The sequence below is a fragment of the Vulpes lagopus genome, chromosome 5, assembly GCF_018345385.1.
Source record: "Vulpes lagopus strain Blue_001 chromosome 5, ASM1834538v1, whole genome shotgun sequence".
Classification (NCBI taxonomy): domain Eukaryota; kingdom Metazoa; phylum Chordata; class Mammalia; order Carnivora; family Canidae; genus Vulpes; species Vulpes lagopus.
In genome coordinates this window covers 29,190,735-29,214,817 of record NC_054828.1, presented here as the reverse complement: position 1 = coordinate 29,214,817, position 24,083 = coordinate 29,190,735, and the positions used below count along the sequence as shown (strand labels likewise).

At 43.0% G+C, this 24,083-nt stretch overlaps 2 protein-coding genes across 11 annotated transcripts in view; one reads left to right on the top strand and one right to left on the bottom strand.

Moving 5' to 3' along the window:
* Nucleotides 1-10,784, bottom strand: part of KANSL3 (KAT8 regulatory NSL complex subunit 3) — a 43,197-nt gene extending 32,413 nt beyond the window's left edge. For 2 of the 10 annotated variants that reach the window (XM_041755405.1, XM_041755403.1), the window contains exons 1-2: nucleotides 6,222-6,354; nucleotides 3,458-3,519 (exon numbers count right to left, since the gene is read on the bottom strand). Coding sequence is in view for 8 of the 10 variants with exons in the window: in XM_041755403.1 (XP_041611337.1) it covers nucleotides 3,458-3,513 (56 nt within the window). In the remaining 2 variants the exon portion in view is untranslated. The other 8 variants (XM_041755396.1, XM_041755395.1, XM_041755397.1 and 5 more) reach the window with 8 other exon arrangements.
* Nucleotides 10,785-22,276: 11,492 nt separating this feature from the next.
* The window catches only part of FER1L5 (fer-1 like family member 5), a 62,132-nt gene continuing 60,325 nt past the window's right edge, over nucleotides 22,277-24,083 (top strand). Inside the window, exon 1 of the mRNA XM_041755682.1 lies at nucleotides 22,277-22,361. Within this exon, the coding sequence (XP_041611616.1) occupies nucleotides 22,277-22,361 (85 nt within the window). The remainder of the gene's footprint in view (nucleotides 22,362-24,083) is intronic.

Genomic DNA, 24,083 nt, shown 5'->3' with positions numbered 1-24,083 from the left:
GGCCTTCATTTCCTCTGTAAAATAAAATCTCTCCCTATTACATCTCCAGTTTTACAACTGACTACAGTTACACAATCCAAGAGAATACTACCTAGGAGTCAAGACTCTAACCAGGTCTGCAATAAAGAACCGGCTATGTGTCCTCAGTCTCCTTGACTATAAAATAGATGTGGACGACATGGCCTCCAAGGTGGCTTCCAGCAACCAAAACCTCAGGTAGTTATGATTACCGATGGGAGAAGTTGTAAGAGAGCAGCTGGAGTCCACGATGGAGAATTCAGAAGCAACCTCTATCTTCAGTAACTATCCTTGCTACAGCTGAATCCCTTAACCCTCCAAGCCTCCTGCCCTTTCATAACCCCTTTGTGAGGTACTAAAGGCAGACTTAGGTTTTGTGGAATTGTCCTTTTTCTTATTTTCCCCTCATTCTCTTGGTTTAATTCCTGCTACTTCATCGGGATTTAGTCAGTTTTTTGTTGTGGTTTGGTATTTCAGAGATTTCTGACTTGAGAGGTGGGGAAAAGCTTCAACTCAACATCGGGACTCCGGATACCTTGGGATCAGCTGCTTGTAGGGACAAGCAGCTCCAGCCTATTGGTTTTCAATCTCATTTGCCTTCACATTACTTAAATGCACAACACATTCACATGAATAGTCGCTTTCTCATGTATATCGATTCTCAGGTGGGCTTGGAAATCCAAGGATCTATTTCCATATTAACACACCTCTTTGTTTTTAATGCCTGGTTCTACCCTACTGGTGGGCATTTAGGTTGTGTCTCTTTTATTGCAGTGACCACCCTTCCTTTCCCCACCATACACACATCTGTCTACATCTTTACACGGGCATGCAAGTATCTCTGTAGAATAAATTTCTTGAAGTGGAAATGAAAGATCAAAAGCTATCTGTGTCGAAAATGTCTAATTTCCAGTTCTGTGAAAATAGTATGAATAAAGAAACTGCAACACCTCAAAAGTGTTATTACACTGTAGCCTCACCTCTGGCATTCATGCTCACTTTTAATCAAACAGGTTAAGGAATGAATACAATTTCTTCATGTTCAACAATCTCATGCTTTCTCAAAGTCTATCAATCATGTTGCAAACTTTAATTCCAAGGACTGAGAATGAGGTATAATTTATTTACAAGGCACCAACAGCATTTCCAAAATTATCCTGTTCTTTATTATGTAACAGGATGTTTTCTCTATTCTTTTTTACTCTGTATTTATTCTAAAACCCAAAATGATGGAAGCAAGAAAAATGATGTGAACAAAATGGGAGGGGGGCTAGAAAGCTACTTAGAAATTACTACGATACACCAATGACAGCTGAAATTAAATTGAAAAACCACAATGTTGAAAGTCTAAAATCCCAGAAAAAGTTCTTAGGATTGTTGCTAGATATATAACAAAGTGACTCCAAGAACTGAAACGTGTTCTCTATATTTTGTCAGCTTCGTGGGAGGCTGGAAAATTAAGTGGGCAGAAAAAAAATGATCTAACCCAAGATTAAGATAAAGAGCATGCAAAAGATATAATTAAGGAAAAATTTAAAAACAGGAGACAGAATTTTAAATACAAGTCTAAACAGTCAAATAGCTGATGGGAACTGTGGTGAGTCAATGTGTTCCCCCCCACCTAAACCAATTCAATTTTCATGAGTGCAAAGGTGCCTTTTCTTCATTTCTTAGATGAGATCAGATAATCTCATATTCCCCCTGCTTTGATAGAACCTGACTGATGTCTGACCTCTGGCTCATCGTATCCAAAGCAGCCAAAGTCACACTGGTCCCAAAAAAAGCCAGATATTTTCAAAGGCAATTGTTCTTTCTCTGATACTATTACAAGGGAGACTAATTCAATATTAAAATGTCTAAAGGATTTAACTCGAAGTCAAACTGAGAGAGAGAAAGAACACTGGAAAGACTGAATAGGCCACATTTATTTTTTACATATAATTCCTTGCTTAGACAGTAGGAGAAAGGAAGAAAGGGGGGGGGGAACAACTCAAAGATCTCTGACTCAAAATTTCAAACATCCAATCTAAAATTAATACACAGATATATACAATATTGAGAGATATAATTAGAGCAAATTTTAAAACAGAGAGCAATTTTTCTTTGGCTGATTTCAGAAGTTCTGAATTTTAAAATAAGACAACTTGCTTAAGGACAATAGATACTTTTACTGAAATGCTGGGAATGTCCTAAAATTCATTTGACCATGCTGAGAAATATCATGTGTCAGGAGTATTTTGTTAAATATCTTTCAAAAGCTATGCATCTGAGGCGCCTGCGTGGCTCCATCGGTTAAGCGGTTAAGCATCTGCCTTTGGCTTGGGTCATGATCCCAGGGTCCTGGGATCACCTGAGATCAGCCCGCATCAGCAAGGAGCCTGCTTCTCCCTCTCCTTCTGCCCTTACCCCTGCTTGTGCTCTCTCTGTCAAATGAATGAATAAAATCTTAAAAAAAAAAACAAAAAACAAAACCTGTGCATCTATTAAACTTGGAATTTGACAAAACATCTGGGGGAAAAAAAGCCAGTCCAACTTCCTCAGAACAGTGCTATACCAGCAAATATAAATCATTTTAAAAGGTTCTACAAGTCACATGACTTTGACATGCAGACACAAGAGCATGATCTAGACCAGAGGTCAGCAAACTTTTCCTTAACAGACTAGAGTGTAAATATTTCAGTTTGTGGGCCACATGGTCTGGGTCACAACTATTCAACTCTATAGGTATAGTGCAAAAGCAGATACAGGCGATACCTAAATAACGTGCATGGCTGTGTTCCAGTGAAACTGTATTTATGGACACTGAAATCTGAATTTTATGGGTCTTTTTAATTTTTTCAACTGTTCGTAGCTCATGGGCCATAGAGAAACAAGCAATGGGTCAAATTTGGCACATGGACCACAGTTTGCCAACCCCTGATCTAGGCAATTAAATCAGGCACAGAAGAATATTTAAACTGTTTTACAAAATATTAGGCATTACTAGAGAAAGTTAGAGTCAGTTAGGAGTAGGAGGGGGGCCTTCATTATCTATACACAGAAAGCTATATAAAGGCAGTTTCTACTAAAATAATTCAAGAGAGGGGGGAAAAGGCTTTGACAAAGAAAATTAAATTTCTGACTCTACTGATAGATCAGTAACTTCTAAAGAAAAACAGATTTCTAGGGCACCATCCTACAGCCCATGAGTTCTTGATGTGGGAAACTGTAATTTTACAGAATTTTATACAGGAAGAAAAGAAGCAGCAATTTAACAATCAAGTCAAGGGAAAGAATGGCAACAAGATGATTATAATCAGAGCAGAGGGAACTAACTGCAAGCTCTACACAGGCTACACATCCAGGATTCAGGGACAAGGTCATAAAATGGTGACCTCTGAAATTGAAGCCAATAAGTATCATCAAATAATGAAATTAGCTGTGTGCAAAAGTGACCTACCTGAAGAGATGGTTTGTAAGCCTGTTGCTAATGAGAGGACTCCTCCAAAATCTCATCAGACACTAAAAAACAAATAATCTGAGATAAACTGAGCGCTAATTAATCATATCAATCTGTGGCAATGTCATAACAGAAGGATGGAAGGTCCACATGGAGAAAGACAAGCCAAAGATAAGACTGTCAGTGTTTCTCTGCAGGCCTGGGCAGGTGATGGTGTGCCCTGGCCTACTCTGTGAGCCCATCTTGCTTTGAAGAAAGATGGGTGCTTCCAGCTGCCTTGCTGAAGGAGGGTGCCTCCAGGGCAGACTGTCCACTCACCACCCACTTCTGGAACAGAACAGCTTCCCAGACTCTCCTACTGAGAACTGATGCTCTGGCCAGGCCACCCCAGTGTCTCATCTGCCTTGCAAGGTTATTTCTCTTCTTATAAATTAAGAATCAAATATTCATATGCATTAAGTCTCTGATGACTTTGTTAAGTATGAAAAGTCCCCAAAAAACCTCTTAATCATGACCATGGGTGAACAGATAAAAAAAAACCTCATGCAATTCTCCCACAGTTTCATAAATTGCAAACTGAGGACAAGGCAATCAGTACCACCACAAAGGGATATATAATGGTGTGAGACCACCTTGTTCAGCCACCACTACTGGTCTCTCTTTTTAAGAGATGTGCCCTTAAAGAGAGGATACACAGCCAAGAACACTGAGCTCTGGAGTCAGACAGCTTGCTTTGAACAAATTCCTGCTTCATCATTTCCTAAACTAAGGTTTCTTAAATTCCCTGAGCTCAGTTTCTTCATCTTATAAAATAGAGACAAAGAAGGGATATAGCTCAGAGAATTATTGTGAGGATTAAAAGAAATAATGCATATGAAGTACATGACACAATGCCTGGCACCTAGAAAGCACTCAACAAATGGCAGTTCGTTTTTGGTACTACCATTGTCACTATTTTTTATTATTATTAACTATAACAATGGCAATAAATTATTTTGCTGCATTCATTGACTCCGGTAATACTCTAGTAGTTAATCTTCATTCACAGTGGAAGTTTCCTTCTTTAGCTGAAGCTCTGGAGAGCATTTCCCCTTCTTTGGGCACAACATTAATTCCAAATCAAGACTGCAAACAACTTCACAAGCTCTTCCACCCAGATGCAGAACTGCTCCTCCTTCAATAGCGACTACCTTCCTCACACAAGCATACCTGCTTCATCTCACTCCTCACTTCTGACCAGGCTCAACAACCATGCCAATTGCCTCAAACCTCCTACCCTTCTTCCTAATTACCTCCTCCTCTTCCATTATTATAAAACAAGAGCTCTCCAACATTATGGCAAGTTTACCACCTACACACTCCTGATGTGAAGATTTTAACAATCCCTTACACAGTAGACAGAGAGAGCAACAGCCATCAGGCAAATGCAAATTAAAGCCACAATGAGATGTCACTTTGCATCTTCTAGAATGGTAATAATTAAAAAAAAAGAGGCAGACAATAACAAGTGTTGACAAAGATGTAGAAAAACTGGAACTCTCATACACTGCCGGTGGGAATGTAAAATGGTGCAGCCCCTTTAAAAAAAGAGTTGGAAATTCCTCAAAAGCTAAACAAAGTTACCATATGACCCAGCAATTCCACTTTTAAATATATAGGTAAGAGAACTGAAAACATATGTCCACAAAAAAATAAGTACACAGATGTTCATAGCAACATTATTCAAAATAGCCAAAAAGTGTTAGCAACTCAAATATCACAGATAAACAAAATGTGGTATATGGACACAATTTCAACAATAAAAGGGAATGAAGTATTTGACTCATGCTACAACATGAATGAACCTTGAAAACATTATGCTAAGTGAAAAAAGCCAGACACAAAAGGCCACATATTGTATGATTCCATTTATATGAAACATCCAATAGGTAAACTTAGAGTCAGAGAGCAGACTGGTGGTTGCCAGAGGATGAAGGGGTTAGGAGGAAATGGGTATGGAGTTTCTTCTGTGGATGACAAAAAATGTTCATCAAATTGACTGTGGTGGTGCATATACTAAAAACCACCGATTGTACACATTAAACAGGTGAATTGCATGGTATGTAAGTTTTACCTTCATTAAGTTCTTATGCCATAAGTAAAAAATAAATGTGTGCCAAAGGATAACAAATGGGTCAGAGAGGAACGGGGTCCTCTGGGTCGGTAGGAAGCATGGGAATAAAATCAGCCAACAGACTCATGAAAACTCCCTCAAAACCACAGACTGCAAATCTATTTTTAAAAGCCATTCAAATCAAACATCTGTTAGCTTTTCAAGTGACTCCAAAACATTTTCATTACTCTAGTTATAGACTATATAAATACAGTTAACTTAGAAATGTACTCTTATTTAATGGCTTGTTTGTTTATAGTCTGGCTAACTCCAAAATCATAACCTCTAATATATGAGATACAGAACTAGTCATACTAGTCACATTTAATTCACTTACTTATTCAACAAACATTTATTATATGCCTACTACGTGCCAGGCAGTGTCCTAGGTGTCAGGGATGCAAAGATGGCTGAGACACAAGCCCTCCTCTCCAGCACCTCACTGCATCCTGAGCTGAGTTATAACAGAGTTAAGAAAACATTCTGACACCTGTGGCTACAAATGAAGTAAGCTCCTAATAGATGTGTTTCAATGAAGATGATGATATAAAATATTTACAATGCAATGACCGTTAACCCTGTAGTGACTAGTCCTCCAGAGCAGCAGCCTACCTGTTGACATGCTCCTCCCAATCCTCTGGTGGAGGAGGGGCATCTGCATCTGTCCTGGCGAAGATGACATGCCGTTCACACTCATTCATCACGCTGCGTGCCTTCTGATTGTCATAGAGCGGCACAGGGGTTGATGTGACTGTCTCCACATCTATTGGGACGTCTGATTCACTGTAAACAGGTGAGGAAATAGGACCAGGCCACACGTACTTCACACAACACAGGTGTTTAACGATCATCTGGTTGCCAAAAAATGACTCTTTAATATAATCAGCTTTAAAGTATGCATAAGCACATTATACCCACAAGAAAATTATGATCCAAAGTCATCTTTCCCACACTTGTCTAGATCTCTGCCCTCTGACAAGCTGTTATGTGCTGGGGGAATACAAAGTCATTTTAAAACAAGTGTATATAAAAAAAATGACAAATAGCTATTGTTTTTAAAAGACAAAAATTTTCCATAAGCAAACAGATGACTGCCTAGATGTGCTTTCCAATACAGTAACTATAAGCCACAATGCAACTATTTAAATTAATAAAAATTGAGCAGAACTAAAAGTTCAGTTCCTCCATTACACTAGCTACATTTCAAGTGCTCAACAGACATGTGGCTAGCAGCTACCACATTAGACAGCACAGATACAGAACATTTTTTTCATCCCAGAAAGTTCCGTTGGACAGTGTTCCTCGAGTTTTAAATTATTCATACAAACTTTCCCTTTCACTGTCAAGTCAACTGGTAGCTAATTATATACTATAAAAGCATATGATTCTCTAAGACAGATCACCTGGAATATATACACCTTAGTTATTTAACTCACTGTGTAAGGAGCCTAGAACAGAAACAAATAAAAATGGACATGTGATAGATCTTTCATATTTTAAAATGTTGTTAATGATATCCTAGCGCCGTAAGGGCTGGGCTCTTCACTGCACTAAAATTAGTGCATGCCCATCAAAATGGTCGACTGGCTGTCTGCCAAACAGAGTTTTAACTTTTTGATCCCAATGATCTTATTGCATCTATTCCCAATAGCTGAAATAATTACATCATTATGAAATGAAGTGAAATAATGTGCAGCTAGATTTGGTGGTAGGTCAAAGAGCTGATTATCTTTTCTGGACCAGACATTGGACTAGGCCCTTGGACTTGTATGCCTAAAAGAGAACTCTGGATTTCACCTTTCCAAAACTATCCCCCACCCCCTAGGGGCCTCATTCCTGGTCTTCCCCAACTCAAGGCACCACTCAGCTACTCAAGCCAAAAATCTTACTCACCCTAATTTCACCGTTGCCCTTAACCCTGGCCTGTCTTTCCAATTCACTACAGGTATTGGTTGCTCAACCTATGAAATATATCTCAAGGTTATCTTTTTTCTTCATCTGTACTATTCCTGCCCCTATTCAACCTATCATGATCTCTGGCCCCCATTACTGCAATGGTCTCCTAGCAGGTCTTCTATTTCCACTCCTGAGCTATATCTACTCAACAAAAATTCAAAGTGATATAAATCCAATCTCTAGTTTAAAATCCTTTAATGACTTCTTACCACTCTTAGCATCAAATTCCTATATGAGGTAGCCTCCACCAACTTCCCTAGCTCCCACTAACACCCTCACTACAACTCATATTCCAGACAGAATGACCTAAAAAGTCCCAAGAACAGGGGTAGCCCCAGTGGCGCAGCGGTTTAGCGCGGCCTGCAGCCCAGGGTGTGATCCTGGAGACCCTGAATCGAGTCCCACGTCAGGCTCTCTGCATGGAGCCTGCTTCTCCCTCTGCCTGTGTCTCTGCCTCTCTCTCTCTGTCTCTATGAGTAAATAAATAAAATCTTTAAAAAAATAAAAAAAATTTTTAAAAAAGTCCCTAGAACATGCTAATTCCCATTTTAGGACCTATACATGGAGATGGTTTATAAGAGGTAATAATTTTCTAAGTACTGAAATGAGCAAGTCCTCGGAATCTCACTTTAAGAAAACATCACAAACATCCCAACACAGGAGTTTCAATGTTAGCAAGAAGCTATAAAGGAGCTCTTGCAGTTATGCCCCATGCCAGAGGCATCAAGATTATGCTAGATTATCCCTAAAAGTCACAGATTCCCCTACCCTGTTACAACTAAGACAGCCAACCAAATACTGCCCTCATTGGGAAATAAAGTAAAACCAACTATTCTGTTCTCGTTTAAAACACACACATCAGGGGCAGCCTGGGTGGCTCGGCAGTTTAGCGCAGTCTTCGGCCTGGGGTGTGATCCTGGGGACCCAGGATCAAGTCCCGTGTCGGGCTCCCTGCGTGGAGCCTGCTTCTCCCTCTGCCTGCGTCTCTGCCTCTCTGTTTCTCTGTGTCTCTTGTGAATAAATAAATAAAATCTTAAACACACACACACACACATATCATGGTACCTCTAGCTCATTAAGGCTCAATGGGAGGTAAAAAGAAGCAAAATACAAGATTTCTATTCACCAACAAACCTAAAACTTGTCCTAGAGGAAACATTAGACATTTGATTAGATTAAAACAAAGAAAAAAATCTCTTCCCCCCAAAAAAGTTAACAAATTAAGGGCATGATTTGATCGTCAAAATAGTATATATCAACTGATCTTGAAATAAAATTAGAATACCTTAAAGCTCAAAAGAAGTGCTAAACAAGCTGATTTAGGCCAAATGTAATTGTATCACATATTACACAGTAAGTTTATGAAAAAAATCCTTACCCTATAATGTAAGCCAGTTGAAAATACAATCACACCTAGGAAGGGTTAGTATCAACCCATGGGTGACAAGCTGAAAGCAAGGTCTTGGAAAAGCTCCTAAACTTTGCTGGGTGAAGCCAGGAAAAAGAAATCGCATTCCCTTAAAAAAGTCATTGTTGCCAGTGTTGGAGCAAGCCAGAACACTGGACTAAAGGAAATGAGTCTAATCATGAGCGGCGATTTTTAAAACTCAATTCTTCAGTCTTTTTCTTCGCCAGCTAAATAATCCTCTTTCCATACAAGTCCTATTAACTATGGGGATACGTTGCTTGCTTTCCCAACTTGTTAGAGGTCTTGAATGCAGATGTCTACATTAGAGGCGGGATACCTGAAGTGAACATCCAAGGCCCCCATACAATCGCCCACAATAAAATCCTCTCTAATCCCCACCATCTGGTGACTGTCCAGTTAGGGCAAGGGCAGCCCTTGGGACAGAGAAGCCCAAACTCACATGGTACTTTCGTGCTGCCTCCGGGGAGTAACAAAGAGCATGCGCGTGGGGCGGGCACTACTGGCATCTGGGTGGGCACTCCATGGCTTGGCATAGCTATGATCCAGAAAAACCAGGTCCAGCTCCCGCTCGTGCACTGAAAGCTGAAAGAGCAGCGAGGTGCCCATGCGCCGCGCTGAAGTCTGGAAGTCCCTCTCCCCACCGCGGTGGGCCATGTCAGTAGAGGGCCAGCAAGTCAGAGAATGGGTATCTGCATGCTAGTCACCTGCAGCGGAAAAAGTTTCGGTTTAAGTCAATTGAAAGATCCTAAATCTCTTCCAACCTAGAGTATCGAGTATGCGTGCTTCTCACTTTGGTGACTTTCTATCATTCGTAACTGGGTAATCCACTACACCGCAGACCCTTGCCCATCATTGGAAGGGCTCCCGAGATCCCACACCAACCCCCTCCCCCCCCCCCCAAAAAAAAACTATGGGCGCCATAGGATCCTCCATATTCACTCTACAAAATTCAGCGTTTAGGGAGAGCCCGCTGACTCCACTGCTCACAAAGGCCTCACATGGACACATGCTAAACTTGCTTGGCCAGCACCGCAAACTTGGGCGGGCGGGCGGGCAGGGCTTGGGCAAACCACGGGAACCACAGACATTAACCCCCCAAGACGGAGGGTCTCCCCGCTCCGCTGCTTCGGCCCATCCCGACACCTTCGTGGAGCCACCTCCGCGCCCGAGGGAGCACCCCACCAACAGCAGGGCCTGGGCCTCTTTCTTAGGTTAAAAGTTTTGCAACTACTTTGTAATAGTCCCTAAAACACGCAAACGAGGGCTCCTGCCCCAGGCACGCAGCAAAACGCGAAGCCAGGAGGCGCCCTGCCCCCGCCCCGGGTGGATCGTCCGCGGCAAACCGCCCGGCGCTCCACGTACCCCTCGGGGTCTCGCCGCCGAGCCTCCAAGCGCCCCATCTAGCGGGCGGGGCTTATAATTCGCACTTTACGGACGGAGGCGCCAGCTCGGGGCACAGAAGTGACTCGGCCAAGGTCACCGAGAGTTCGCGACGAGGAGGAGCCGCCTCGCACCCGCCTCCCGCCCGCGTCACGGGCCCGGGCCCGGCCGGGCGCCCGCCTCACGGCGGCCCGCCTCTGCCCCCGCCGCCCGGCCCCGGGCTCTAGCCCCCAGCCCCCGCATGCCCCGGGAGCCCTGAAGCCCTCGCCCACACTCCCGCTCGCCCGGGGCCGGGCCGCGACCCGCCGGACCCGCCACCCCGCCGGGGCCGGCCCTTCCCTCACCCGCAATCGCCGGGCCGCGCGCTCGGCCCGGGCCGAATCCCCGCGCGCGTGCGCGTTACCGCCTCCACGCCCGGCGCTCCGCAAAACGCGGAAGCGGATTCCCTCCCGAGGAGGGTGGTGAGCGGCAAAACCCGGAACGGGAGTGAGCGCCTGCGGCCCCCGGGGCGGGAAGAGGAGCGCCCGGAGGCGCGCGGCTCAGAAGTCCGCCCTGAATCCAGAGTCGAATCGGCTCCCGCTGCTGAGGCGTTTAAGGGGGCAGTGCCGCTCCAGGTAGAGGTCAGACTCAGGGGGTTGGAATCTCAGCTCCAACCCGAAACCCCTTGGCTTTCCGACCCCAGCAAGATCTCAGCGTCGCCCTCCCCTGAATGTGCAACTACTTCACCCCGGGGCGAGGGGGGGGGGGAGGTGGAGGGAGCGCTGGGAGAATGAACTGGGGTAATGCACTGAGAGATCTCAGGATGGTGATTACCATGAGGCCCCCCCCAGGGTGGTGTCATGAAGGGAAGTCACCTAACGTTGGACTCTGAAGGACCAGGCCATTGCAGAGGGATTGGAAAGGTTAGTTGGGGCCTAGGTGGGGATGGCAAGTGGGCCAAGGACAGCCCAACACCATGTTCTTTAGTATGCCCACTGCTTTCTCGAAACTTTATTTCATTGCAAATTTTTGTTTGTTTGTTTTTTGAGAGTAAGAGACCATGCACACTAGTGAGTGAGTGGAGGCAGGGCAGAGGGAGAGGGAGAGAGAATTTTATTTTATTTTTTAAAGATTTTGTTTATTCATGAGAGACACAGAAAGAGAGAGGCAGAGACATACACAGAGGGAGGAGCAGGCTCCATGCAGGGAGCCCAACGTGGGACTCAATCCTGGGACTCCAGGATCACGCCCTGGGCCCAAGGCAGGTGCCAAACCACTGAGCCACCCACCCAGGGATCCTCGGGAGAGAGAATTTTCAACAGACTCCTCTTTGGGCACAGAACCCAGGCAGGGCTTGATCTCAAGACTCTGAGAGCACGACCTGACCTGACATCAAGAGTTAGGTGCTTAACCAACTGAGCTACCCAGGCATTCCTGGTTGCAAACATTTTAAACTAAGGAGTTTTTATGTAAAAATCCAGATTTCTGGACTCTCTTAAAAAAGTTGGAGGCTGTGGCAGCACAGGATTCACATTCTAGCATGGCAGGCATGGGGGCTGCATATGCCCTCACTTTGGCCACCTTCACTAGGCATCCTTGGTCCCCTTGGCATTTGATTCATTACCCAGCTGTATACCACAAACATGCACACACACCACACCCCCAGGCTAAATTTAACTGGAGGTGATCCTGAGGTGGAGAACGCAAAGTCAAGTCCAGTCATTTTAGAATATTAGTGGATTGGTTCAACTCATTTTGGTTGCCTCTCAGGGCAGGAGTGAAACAACTGAAATAATGCTGATGGAGGCAGGTGCAGAGACCAGCCCAAAGAAAGAGACCCAACGCTTCAGAGGGCCTGTGCAATGCAACACAGCCCTCTGGACCCAGAGGAAAGATGGAAGGTCAGAGAGTGGGGAGGCAATAGGGAGAAAGGAGACAGGGACACCTAGGTGGCTCAGTGGTTGAGTGTCTGCCTTCAGCTCAGGGCATGATCCCGGGGTACCAGGATGGAGTCCCACATCAGGCTCCCTACATGGAGCCTGCTTCTCCCTCTGCCTGTGTCTCTGCCTCTCTGTGTCTCTCATGAATAAATAAATAAAATCTTTAAAAAGAAAGAAGGAAAAAAAGAAAGAAAGAAGAAAAAAAGAAAGAAAGAAAGAAAGAAAGAGAGAAAGAAAGAAGAAAGAAAGAAAGAAGAAAGAAAGAAAGAAAGAAAGAAAGAAAGAAAGAAAGAAAGAAAGAAAGAGAAAGGAGGCAAACTGTGGTTATTTCATGATTCTGGACTATTTCCAACAGGATAGTGAGCATTCTGTATAGTAGTGATGTCAAATCCTTAGCGCTTGTTTTTGTAGGGGTTTTTTCCAGGGCCTTGGCAGACATGATTAAATGATCAGTCTACTGTGACCCCAGATGCAACTTCAAAATCATTTTCTCCACACTGGACTACAGGCTGTCATTACCAATTGATTTGAGTTGGCCATCTCCTCTCCAAAATTTAGGCTTTCTTTCCTCTGATATCCTGGAGAATACACTTGACATTATTTATTCATTCATTCATCCATTCACAAATATTTTTTTAAAAGATTTTATTTATTTATTCATGAGAGACACAGAGGGAGAGAGATAGAGAGGCAGAGACACAGGCAGAGGGAGAAGCAGGCTCCACATCGAGTCCCGATGTGGGACTCGATCCGGGGTCTCCAAGATCAGGCCCTGGGCTGAAGGCGGCACTAAACTGCTGAGCCACCCGGGCTGCCCCACAAATATTTCTTAAAGTCCTACAATGCAGTAAGTACTGTGCTAGGTGCTAAGGATACGTCACGGATGAAGCATGCTTCTTTTTATTTTATTATTTATTCATGAGAGACACAGAGAGAGAAGCAGAGACATAGGCAGAAGGAGAAGGAGGCTTCCTGTAGGGAGCCCCATGTGGGACTCCATCCCAAGATCCCAGGACCATGATCTGAGCCAAAGGCAGACGCTCAACCACTGAGCCATCCAGGCACCCCAGCATGCTTCTTTTTAATCTACGTGTTTAATTTGTAACCATGAAAATAAAGGCTGGGACACTTGGGTGGCTCAGCGGTTGAGCACCTGCCTTGGGCTCAGGGCGTGATCCCAAGGTTCAGGATCGAGTCCCAGGTTGGGCTCCCTGTGAGGAGCCTGCTTCTCTCTCTGCCTATGTCTCTGCCTCTCTCTGTGTGCCTCTCATGAATAAATAAATAAAATCTTTTAAAAAAGAAAATAAAGACTAACATTTAGAGAATGCCAAACAAGTTCTAAGTGACATAAATGACCTACTTCATTTAATTCTCTCAATGGCTTTATATGCTAGGTTTTATCAGAGTCACATCCAGAAAGGTTAAGTATTTTGCCCAAGGTTACACAGCTAGTATCAAAGGCAGAACTAGAAACCAGTCTGGCTCCAGAACCTAGGCATTTGACCCCTTATAACTCCACTCCCCACCATGCCTACTATGATTCAATAAAGGGCAAGGTGGTGAGCATACAGAACAGTGAGAACAGTGAGCCAGCTGTGGCTTGAGTGATGGGGTAGGTGTCCCTGTGAAGGTGACATTGAAACTGAAACCAAGAGGAGAATGAGATAACTTGGTAGCTGGGAGAGAAGATCTCTAGGAGAAGAAACAGGGGAGAATAAGGCTCTGAGAGGCAGAAGGGAGCTTGATAACATTAAAAAACAAAAACAAAAAACAGTGTAACTAGGAAACAGTGGTCAACAGATGGAAAGAAATGAAGTTGAGAGAAAGACATAAGCCAGAGCCTGCAGGGCCCTAGATGCCTCAGTAAGAATTTTAGTACTGACCATAGATTGCTGTGTTAACTTTCCTGTGTTTGATAAAGAGTAGATCTTCAAAGTCAGGGGCATTAACCTTCTTTGTATCCTTCAGAGAACATAGCCCAGGACATAGAGAGTGGTTTCTGTGTTCACTAATGATCGATAGATTGGTTGACAGATAGCAGGACACCAAGGCAAGAGACATGGTTCAAGATGAAAAATAAATCTTTATTCCTTTACATCCACTAGAATGGTTAAAAAGTCAATGGTTGATACCAAGAGCATGCTAACAGTGCCTGGCTGGTTCAGTCAGTAGAGTATGCAACTCTTGATATTGAGATCATGAGTTCAAGGCCCATGTTGGAAAGAGAGATTAGTTTAAGAAAATGGTAAAAAGTGTTGGAAAGTATGTAGAGAAATTAAAATATAAAATGGTGCAGGGCAGCCCCAGTGGCACAGTGGTTTGGCGCTGACTGCAGCCTGGGGTGTGATCCTGGAGACCTGGGATCGAGTCCCACATCAGGCTCCCTGCATGGAGCCTGCTTCTCCCTCTGCCTCTCTCTCTCTCTCTCTCTCTCTCTCTCTCTGTCTCTATGAATAAATAAATAAAATCTTTAAAAAATAAAAAATAAAATAAAATGGTGCAGCCACTTTGGAAAACAGTCTGGCAGTTCCTCAGAAAGTTAAACATAAAGACACCATAGGACCAAGCAATTCCATTCCTACAGATATATGAAGAGAATTGAAAACATATGTACACATAAAAACAAGTACACAGGGTTCAGAGCAGCGTTATTCATAATAGCCAAAAAGTGTTAACAACCTAAATGTTCATAAACTAATGAATGGAAAAAAAAAAAAAAAACTAATGAATGGATAAATAAAATGTGGTATATCTATACAGTGGATTTATTAAATAAAATAAAATTTTATAAAATTAAATAAAAAGGAGAGAAGTACATATGTTATATTATGGATAAACCCTGAACACATTATGCTAAGTGAAAAAAGCCAGTCAAAAAAGGCCGCATATTGTACAATTCCATTTATGTGAAACATCGAGAACAGATAAATCCATAGAGACAAAAAGTGGATTCATGTTTCTAGGGGTTAGGGGAAGTGAAAAATGGGGAGTAATTGCTAATGGATATGAGATTTCCCCTTAGGGTCATGAAATATTCTGGAATCGGTGGTGATAGTTGCACTATGAATATACTAAAACCCTGAATAGCACATTTTAAAAGGCTGGATTTATGGTGTGTGAATTATACCTCAGTAAAGCTGCTATGAAAAGAAAAAACTGTTAAGCCTCTGAGATTTTGGAATTGTTTGTTACTTCAGTATAATATAGCCCATCCTGACTGATAAATTTAGCCAGGCTATCAATCTAGTACATGGGCAAAATAAAGACATGTGCAGACCTGCAAATACTCAAAAAATTCAGAAAGCTACAGAAAAGTGTGTTCCATTAAGACAAGACAGTATAAGAAAAAAGAAGACACCGGGACACCTGCACCCCAATGTTTATAGCAGCAATGTCCACAATAGCCAAACTGTGGAAGGAGCCTTGGTGTCCATCGAAATATGAATGGGTAAAGAAGATGTGGTCTATGTATACAATGGAATATTATTCGGCCATTAGAAATGATGAATACCCACGATTTGCTTCAACGTGGATGGAACTGGAGGGTATTATGCTGAGTGAAGTAAGTCAATTGGAGAAAGACGAACATTATATGCTTCCATTCATTCGGGGAATATAAAAAATAGTGAAAGGGAATAAAGGAGAAAGGAGAAAATGAGTGGGAAATATCAGAGAGGATGATGGAACATGAGAGACTCCTAACTCTGGGAAACGAACAAGGGGTAGTGGAAAGGGAGGTGGATGGGGGATGGGGTGACTGGGTGATGGGCATTGAGGGGGGCACTTGATGGGATGAGCACTGGATGTTATACTATATGTTGGCAAATCAAACTCTAAGAAAGAAAAGAAGGAAGGAAGGAAGGAAGGAAGGAAGGAAGGAAGGAAGGAAGGAAGGAAGGAAGGGAGGGAGGGAGGGAGGGAGGGAGGGAGGGAGGAAGGAAGGAAGGAAGAAAGAAAGAAAGAAAGAAAGAAAGAAAGAAAGAAAGAAAGAAAGAAAGACGACATGGGATCTGGGATAAAGGATACAACACAGGAGACAGACAAAGGGAATTCTAAAGATGGTGGTGAAGGGAGGTGTTGGGATGATAGCTGTGCTACAGAGCTGGGAAGCAACCAGTGTAGACTGAAGAAAAGGCCAGGAAGGCTATCCCCAGGAAAAACAGTAAAACCTGTTTAACATACCTGATGGTATTTGGTAAGTACCTGGGAAAATACCTGATGGATTTGAATCTAGGCAAAATTGTATTAGAAGTATCACAGGGGTGGGCAGCCTGGGTAGCTCAGTGGTTTAGCGCCGCCTTCAGCCCAGGGCCTGATCCTGGAAACCCAGGATCGAGTAGCACGTCGGGCTCCCTGCAGGAAGCCTGCCCCTCCCTCTGCCTGTGTCTCTGCCTCTCTCTCTCCCTGTGTCTCTCATGAATAAATAAATAAAATCTTAAAAAAAAAAATAAAGTATCACAGGGGCGCCTGGCTGGCTTAGTCAGAAGAGCATGCAACTCTTGATCTCAGGGTCATAAATTCAAGCCCCACATTGGGTGTAGAGATTACTGAAAATAAACTTAAAAAAAGGTATCACAGAGCTACTGAAGGATTTTGGAAGACTTGGTCAGACTTTCAAGATAGGCAAGCAAATGAAAAAACAAAGCAATTCTTAACTTACAGAAAAACACAAAGTTATATAAGAAAGGATAGGGGGGCACCTGGATAGCTCAGTTTGTTAAGCATGCAACTCTTTGATTTCAGCTCAGGTCATCATCTCATGGGTGACTCTGTGCTCAGTGAGGAGTCTGCTTGAAGATTCTCTGCCTCTGCCCCTCCTCCCACTCACACACGCACACGTGTGTGTGCTCTTTTTTTCTCTCTCTAAAATACATAAATGAAATCTTAAAAAAAAAAAAAAAAAGGAAAGAAAGGATATAGAATTAGAGTACAATTGACCCTTGAACAACATGAGGGTTAGAGACACCAAACACCCCACCTTGCATAGTTGAAAATTCATGTGTAACTTTTGACTCTCCCAAATCAAAACTACTAATAGTCTACCACTGACTGGAAGCCTTACCAATAATATAAATGATCAATTAACACTTATTTTGCATGTTATATGTGTTAATATACTATATTCTAACAATAAAGTAAGCTAGAGAAAAGAAAATCATAAATATTGGAGTACCTTGGTGACTCGGTTAAGCGGGTGCCTTACGCTAACTAAGGTCATGATCCCAGGGTTCTGGGATCGAGCCCCAAGTTAGGGTCCCTGCTCAGCAGGGAGTCTGCTTCTCCTTCTCCCTCTGCCCCTCCCCTCCCTGCTCCCTCTCACATGCTCTCAAATAAATAAATAAATAAATAAATAAATAAATAAATAAATAAATAAACAAATCTTTAAAGAAATGAAGTCATAAGGAAAAGTTTACACTCTGCATTTATTGAAAAAAATCCACATACAAGTGGACCCACAAAGTTTAAGCCCATGTTGTTCACAATGGAAAAATTATCAAATTAAATCAACTTTTAAGCTTGGAGCATGGCAAAAAGTTGGCATGTTTGAATTCCATTCCCAATCCTGGTTGTATCTTGTTTCCTTAAACTGATTTAATTTTAATTTTATTTATTTATTTGACAGAGAGAGAGAGAGAGAGAGAGAGAGACAGCTCACAAGCAGGGGGAAGGGCAGAGGGACCCAGAGAAACAGACTCCCTGCTGAGCAGGAAGCCCAGCTCCTTGAGCAGGAAGTCCACCTGGGGCTTTATCTCAGGACCTGGAGATCATGACCTCAGCTGAAGGCAGACATTTAACCAACTGAGCCACCCAGGCACCTCTAAACTGATTATTGTTACAACAAAGTTTGAAAGCTGCTTTTAATGTGAGTAGTGAAATTCTGATATATTGTGAATAAGGCTTAAGAATGTCTGTCTCAGGATGCCTGGGTGGCTCAGTTGGTTAAGCAGCTGACTTGATTTCAGCTCAGGTTCTGACCTCAGGATGGTGAGATTGAGTCCCACATGGATTCAAGTGGAGTCCACTTAAGATTCTCTCTCCCCCTACCCTTCCGCCCACCTCCGCCCACCTGCCATCTTAAAAAAAAAAAAAAGAACACCTAGTCTCCCAAAGGAAGGTATTATAATGTTACTGAATGGTGCCAAATACACTGTGTGTATCTACAATTTAATCTTTGCATGTATGCTATTATTTGATCAGCTCCCTTCCCTGTGATGCTACCATGCATAGAGTCAAATCCTCGTGATGTTTTGTATGGCTATTGACTTTGGCAACATATAAATAATGCGTAAAGCAAGTTTTTATGATTAAGGAATCAAATTTCCTGAATTTTATTCTTGAAGGTTGAAACTTCACATGTATAAACAATACAATACTCTTCATGGAAAAAAACCCCGTGTTGTTCAAAAGTCAACTATGTAATACTTGATCTACAGTGAAACAATATACATCATCATAATAATGGCAAGATTGAATGTAGATTTAGTCCCCAGATGAGGTGTAATTGGGAGAAGAGTATGCAGGAAAGGCAGAGAGAGGGATCCCTGAGTGGCGCAGCGGTTTGGTTTAGCGCCTGCCTTTGGCCCAGGGCGTGATCCTGGAGACCCGGGATCGGATCCCACGTCGGGATCCCGGTGCATGGAGCCTGCTTCTCCCTCTGCCCCTCTCTCTCTCTCTCTCTCTGTGTGTGTGTGTGTGTGTGTGTGTGTGTGACTATCATAAATAAATAAATAAAAATTTAAAAAAAAAAAGGAAAGGCAGAGGGAGAGAAAGCTAAACTCCTCACATGCATGGTAAACAGTAAAAGCAATGTCTGAAAGTGATGAATGGGGAGTTTGGGGAAAGAGATGCTGGGAGGCAGGAAGGGATGAGGGATGACTTAATAGCCAGTGTCTCAAATTGAAAAATTCAAGGGATGCTATTTAGAAACATAGAGGTTAATACTAGAAGAAATGACCCAAAATGAACAGTACCTGCCCCATATCTCCCACCATTTATTCTCTCCCCCTGATTCTTATCCTGACCAGGTTTCTGCTGTTTTTCTATTTATTTTCCCATCAGTGCTGTATAGGGATTCGTATCTTCCCTTTGCCCCTGTTCCCTCCTCAGCACATCAGTCTTACTATTCTTTTATAATTTGGGAAGTGATAAATGATTTCTTCTTGCATTTCTTTGCTTATTAATGGGCTTGAATTTTTTAAAAAGAGAGAGAGAGAGAGCACAAGAGAGGGGAGCACAGGCACAGACTCCCGGCTGAGCAGGGGAGCCCACCAGGACCCTAGGATCATGACCTGAGCTGAAGCATGTGCTTAACTAACAGCTACCCAGACGCCCAGAGGGGACACAGACTCCCGGCTGAGCAGGGAGCCCACCAGGACCCTAGGATCATGACCTGAGCTGAAGCATGTGCTTAACTAACAGCTACCCAGACGCCTCAGGCTTGAATTTTTTTACTTTTTTTTTCAGCTTTGTTTTTATTTTTAAAGATTTTATTTATTTATTCATGAGACACACAGAGAGAGACAGAGACAGAGACAAAGGCAAAGGGAGAAGCAGGCTCCCTACAGGGAGCCCGATATGGGACTCAATCCCAGGACCCTAGGATCATGTCCTGAGCCTAAGGCAGACACTCAACCGCTGAGCCACACAGGCGTTCCTTTTTTCAGCTTTTGAATTCAGTTTGGCAAAGTGATAAATGGTATCTCATTGATTATTAAAGACTGATTTTTTTCTGTATCATATTTTTTGTCCATTTGGGCAATCACCTGTTATAAACTGTCTCCCATCTTCCTTGGGAATATTCACCTTTTTCTCATCGAATTATAAAAGCTCACAGTAGGGATGACTCACTGGCTCAGTAGATAGAACATGGAACTCTTGATCTTGAGGTCATGAGTTCAAGCCCCATATTGGATGTAGAGATTACTTAAAAAAATAAAATAAAATCTTAGAGATGCCTGGAGGCACAGTTGGTTGAGTGTCCAACTCTTGGTTTAGGCTCATGTTGTGATCTCAGGGTCATGAGACTGAACCCGATGTTGGGCCCTGTGCTGAGCTTGGAGTCTGCTTAAGACTCTCTCTCCCTCTCCCTCTGCCCCTCCTCCCAGAAAAGGATAAATAAGTAAATAAAATCATTAAAAATGTATATTTTAAAAATGCTCACACTAAAAAGGCTAATAACCTTTCAGACACTAAGTATGTTGTACGTGTTCCCTACTTTGTGATTGTCTTTAAAGTTATATTTTTCAAAAAAAAAGTTATATTTTTCTACACAGGAATTTAAAATTTTATGCAGTCAAATCCATTAGCCTTTCCCTTTCCAGGGAAAGGGAAGCCATGGATTTGCATTTTATGTAATGATGCTTAGTTTGGGGTTTGTGAATAATGCTTTGTTTAGGGTTGTGTTTAGATTTCGAGAAAAACTGTCAGAAAGAAGTTTTTCTTTTTAGATCTGCTGCACCAGAAAACAATTGTAGCACCAAAATCCCAAATGCAGCTTCTTGGTCCTTGAAAGCCATGCATCTTTAGAAGGTATAAGCTTACTTTTCAATTGTTTCATCAACTAATACACATTTTTCAAACATCCATTAATCTTCACACCAACTACTGGATAAGATATAATTTATACAATGTTCAAATCTGAAGCAGAAAAAGCCTTCCTGTGGACAAGACAAGAGCAAATGACTGAGATCCATCCTCATGACAGGGGCCTTGAGAGCAATCAAGATGCCACACCAAAACTATTGACATTGGTTTTTTTTTTTTTTAACCTTACAAGTCAGCTGGCATAAAAGCTCATTGATTGAAAAGCTGATTTCTCCTTGTTAAAGACAGACTAATGTCTGAACTTAGGCTTCCTTTAGAAAAAAGGAGGCCTGGGTCACCTAGGTGGCTCAGTCAGTTGAGCATCTGACTCTTGGTTTCTTTTTTTTTTTTTAAGATTTGTATTTACTTATTAATGAAAGACACAGAGAGAGAGAGAGAGGCATTGACGTGGTCAGAGGGAGAAGCAGGCTCCAGGCAGGGAGCCCTATGTGGGACTTGATCCCGGGTCTCCAGGATCATGCCCTGAGCTGAAGGCAGACGCTCAACTGTTGAGCCACCCACGCGTCCTTGACTCTTGGTTTCAGCTCAGATCAGGACCTGATCTCAGGGTTGTGAGATCGAGCCCCACGTTGGGCTTCATGCTCAGTACAGCATCTGCTTAAAACTCTCCACCCCCCCGCCCCACCCCACTGTCTCACTCACTCTCCCTCTCAAAAAAAAAAAAAAAAGGAGGCCTACATGTTTGCTTATGCATTACACAGGGCTTCCTGGGGATGCCTGGGTGTCTCAGTGGTTGAGCAACTGCCTTTAGTTCAGGTCATGATCCCAGGGTCCCGGGATTGGGTTCCACATCAGGCTCCCTGCAGAGAGCCGGCTTCTCCCTCTCCCTATGTCTCTGCTTCTCTCACTGTGTCTCTCAGAAATAAATAAAATCTTAAAAAAAAAAAAAAAAAAAAAAGGAAGGGCTTCCCCTGAGTTGTCCTTGAAGTGGTCTTTGATTTCCCCATTCTTTTTCTTGTATCACCTTGCTTCTCTGATTTTCTCATCTAAATTGTGGAACTTTGGCAATGATTCATTCCAGATAACTTGCTTATTTATATGAAGAGGAAACACTACCCTTACACCTGATCTGATTTCAATCAAAGGGTCAGTGAGAATAAAAGAAAAAGAAAGAGGAAACGCAAAGCGGCCATTTTTTTTTTGCTTGTACAGGCCTAGTCACCTCAAGCCACTGGCTTCAGACTCCTTGTGACTTCCTCCTGTCGTTCCCCTCCATTCCTCTCCAGAACCAAGAACCACTCACCTTTGTGACATCACCTCTACCGCTAAGCAACTGGCCTGGCACTCTCCTCACCCCATGAGCCCTGGGAGAACTTGGACCAAAGTGCTCCAAGAAGGAGGCTCTGCTGCAGAGGGAGGGAGGGGAGTAATTAGAGGACATGCTGCAGCTTGTTGTGGAGTCAGCCAAGATCAACCCACCCCTCAGCCCCCCGCCCAGACCCTGCGTGTCTGCCTACTTCCGAGGTGAGAGCAAGGCTCCTGGACAGAAAGGACAAGCCCTGAGAGGCAACATACATTCAGTGAAAAAGTAGACTTATGGGTGTCCTCCTCTGTAAAAGATGCCCTGTGTGACAGAGGAGCGAAGTAGACATCACCCAGTTCTTTCAAACCTTAGCTTTATTGCCATTATCTCTCCTATCTTGACATTTCTGCCATTTCTTCTAGGGGAATGTGGCCACAGGGAAAAGAGAAGATTAATACTTCCTGAGCTGCTTCTGTGAACTAGAGTTGAGCCACACATTGAGTTTAAAAAAAAAAAAGTACCTGCTTCATAGGCTTGATGTGAGGGTTGGGTTTTTTGTTTGTTTGTTTGTTTTTTGGTTTTTTTAGATTTTATTTATTTATTCATGAGAGACACAGAAAGAGAAGCAGAAACATAGGCAGAGGGAGAAGCAGGCTCCTCACAGGGACAGGACTCGATCCCAGGACCCTGGAATCACAACCTGAGCCAAAGGCAGATGCTCAACCACTGAGCCACCCAGGTGCCCCTTGTTGTGAGGATTTTAAAGGATAATATATATATACAGCTCTTCTATAACCCCCAGTAATAACTGTTTGAGCCCTATGAGTGATATTTACAACCAACAAAGCCTTTTCATAAACATAATGATTTTTGCTCCTCACAACAACCCCATGAGGCAAGATTTATTGTCTCCATTTCTCTTTTTTTATGGTAAGGAAAAGTGTCCAAGAAAGTTGGCAGGGGTGAGGGGTGTTCAAAAGGATTTAGGAGACAACACAAAAGAGATTAAGCATGTCTGCATATCACAGAGCTGGGAACAGGAAAGGAACAAGAGAAGTGGACAGTCTTTTGATAGCAAGTAGGGGGGAGGTAGATACAGGCAAATGAGGTTTCCCAGCACGGGCAGGGAGTGAGAAAATTGGGGCCAACAGAAAGAAGGCACGGTTGTTTCTATAGCAGATATGAATAAAAAATAAAGTTTCTTAATTTTTTTTCTGGTTTGTGGAACTGTGCTCCCAGAATGTGACAATACCCCACGGGAGAGTAAACATTTGGGACTCTGGACTCACAGGGCAACTCCCCAGGTACAGGTTTAGAGAGGCAGAGTGGACGTTCAGTGAGCCAGGAACAGCCTGATTTCAGCCTTCTTTCCTACCATCCCACGACGTGATCTCCCTGAGATAGCTCTTACAAGATACCTAAATCCCAGACTCTTAGGTTTGCCCAAAGATTTACCTACAAATTCTTTTTTTTTAAAGATTTTATTTATTTATTTATTCATGAGAGACAGAGAGAGAGGCAGAGACACCGGCAGAGGGAGAAGCAGGCTTCTTGTGGGGAGCCCGATGCGGGATTTGATCCCAGGACCCTGGGATCATGACCTGAGCCAAAGGCAGATGCTCAACCACTGAGCCACCCAGGTGTCCCTTACCTACAAATTATTATAATTGAATGTTTGATATTTTTTTATTCCTTTTTCACCTTTCTGAGCCCTTCCTCCCCCATATACCATCCACTACCCTGCATCCCTTCCGACTACCCAACAGGTACCTGCTTGCACACACTCTGTTTCCTCCTTTTTCACATTCTTTCCTTGGGAAGAATTTCAAAGTAATTTAGCAATTTAGAGGTTCTTTGCAGGGCTATTGGTTGTTCTTTGTTAAAGATATTTTTGGAGGAGGGGACTTTTAGTGGATGAGGAATTTTTAATCCATTCGAGGTGT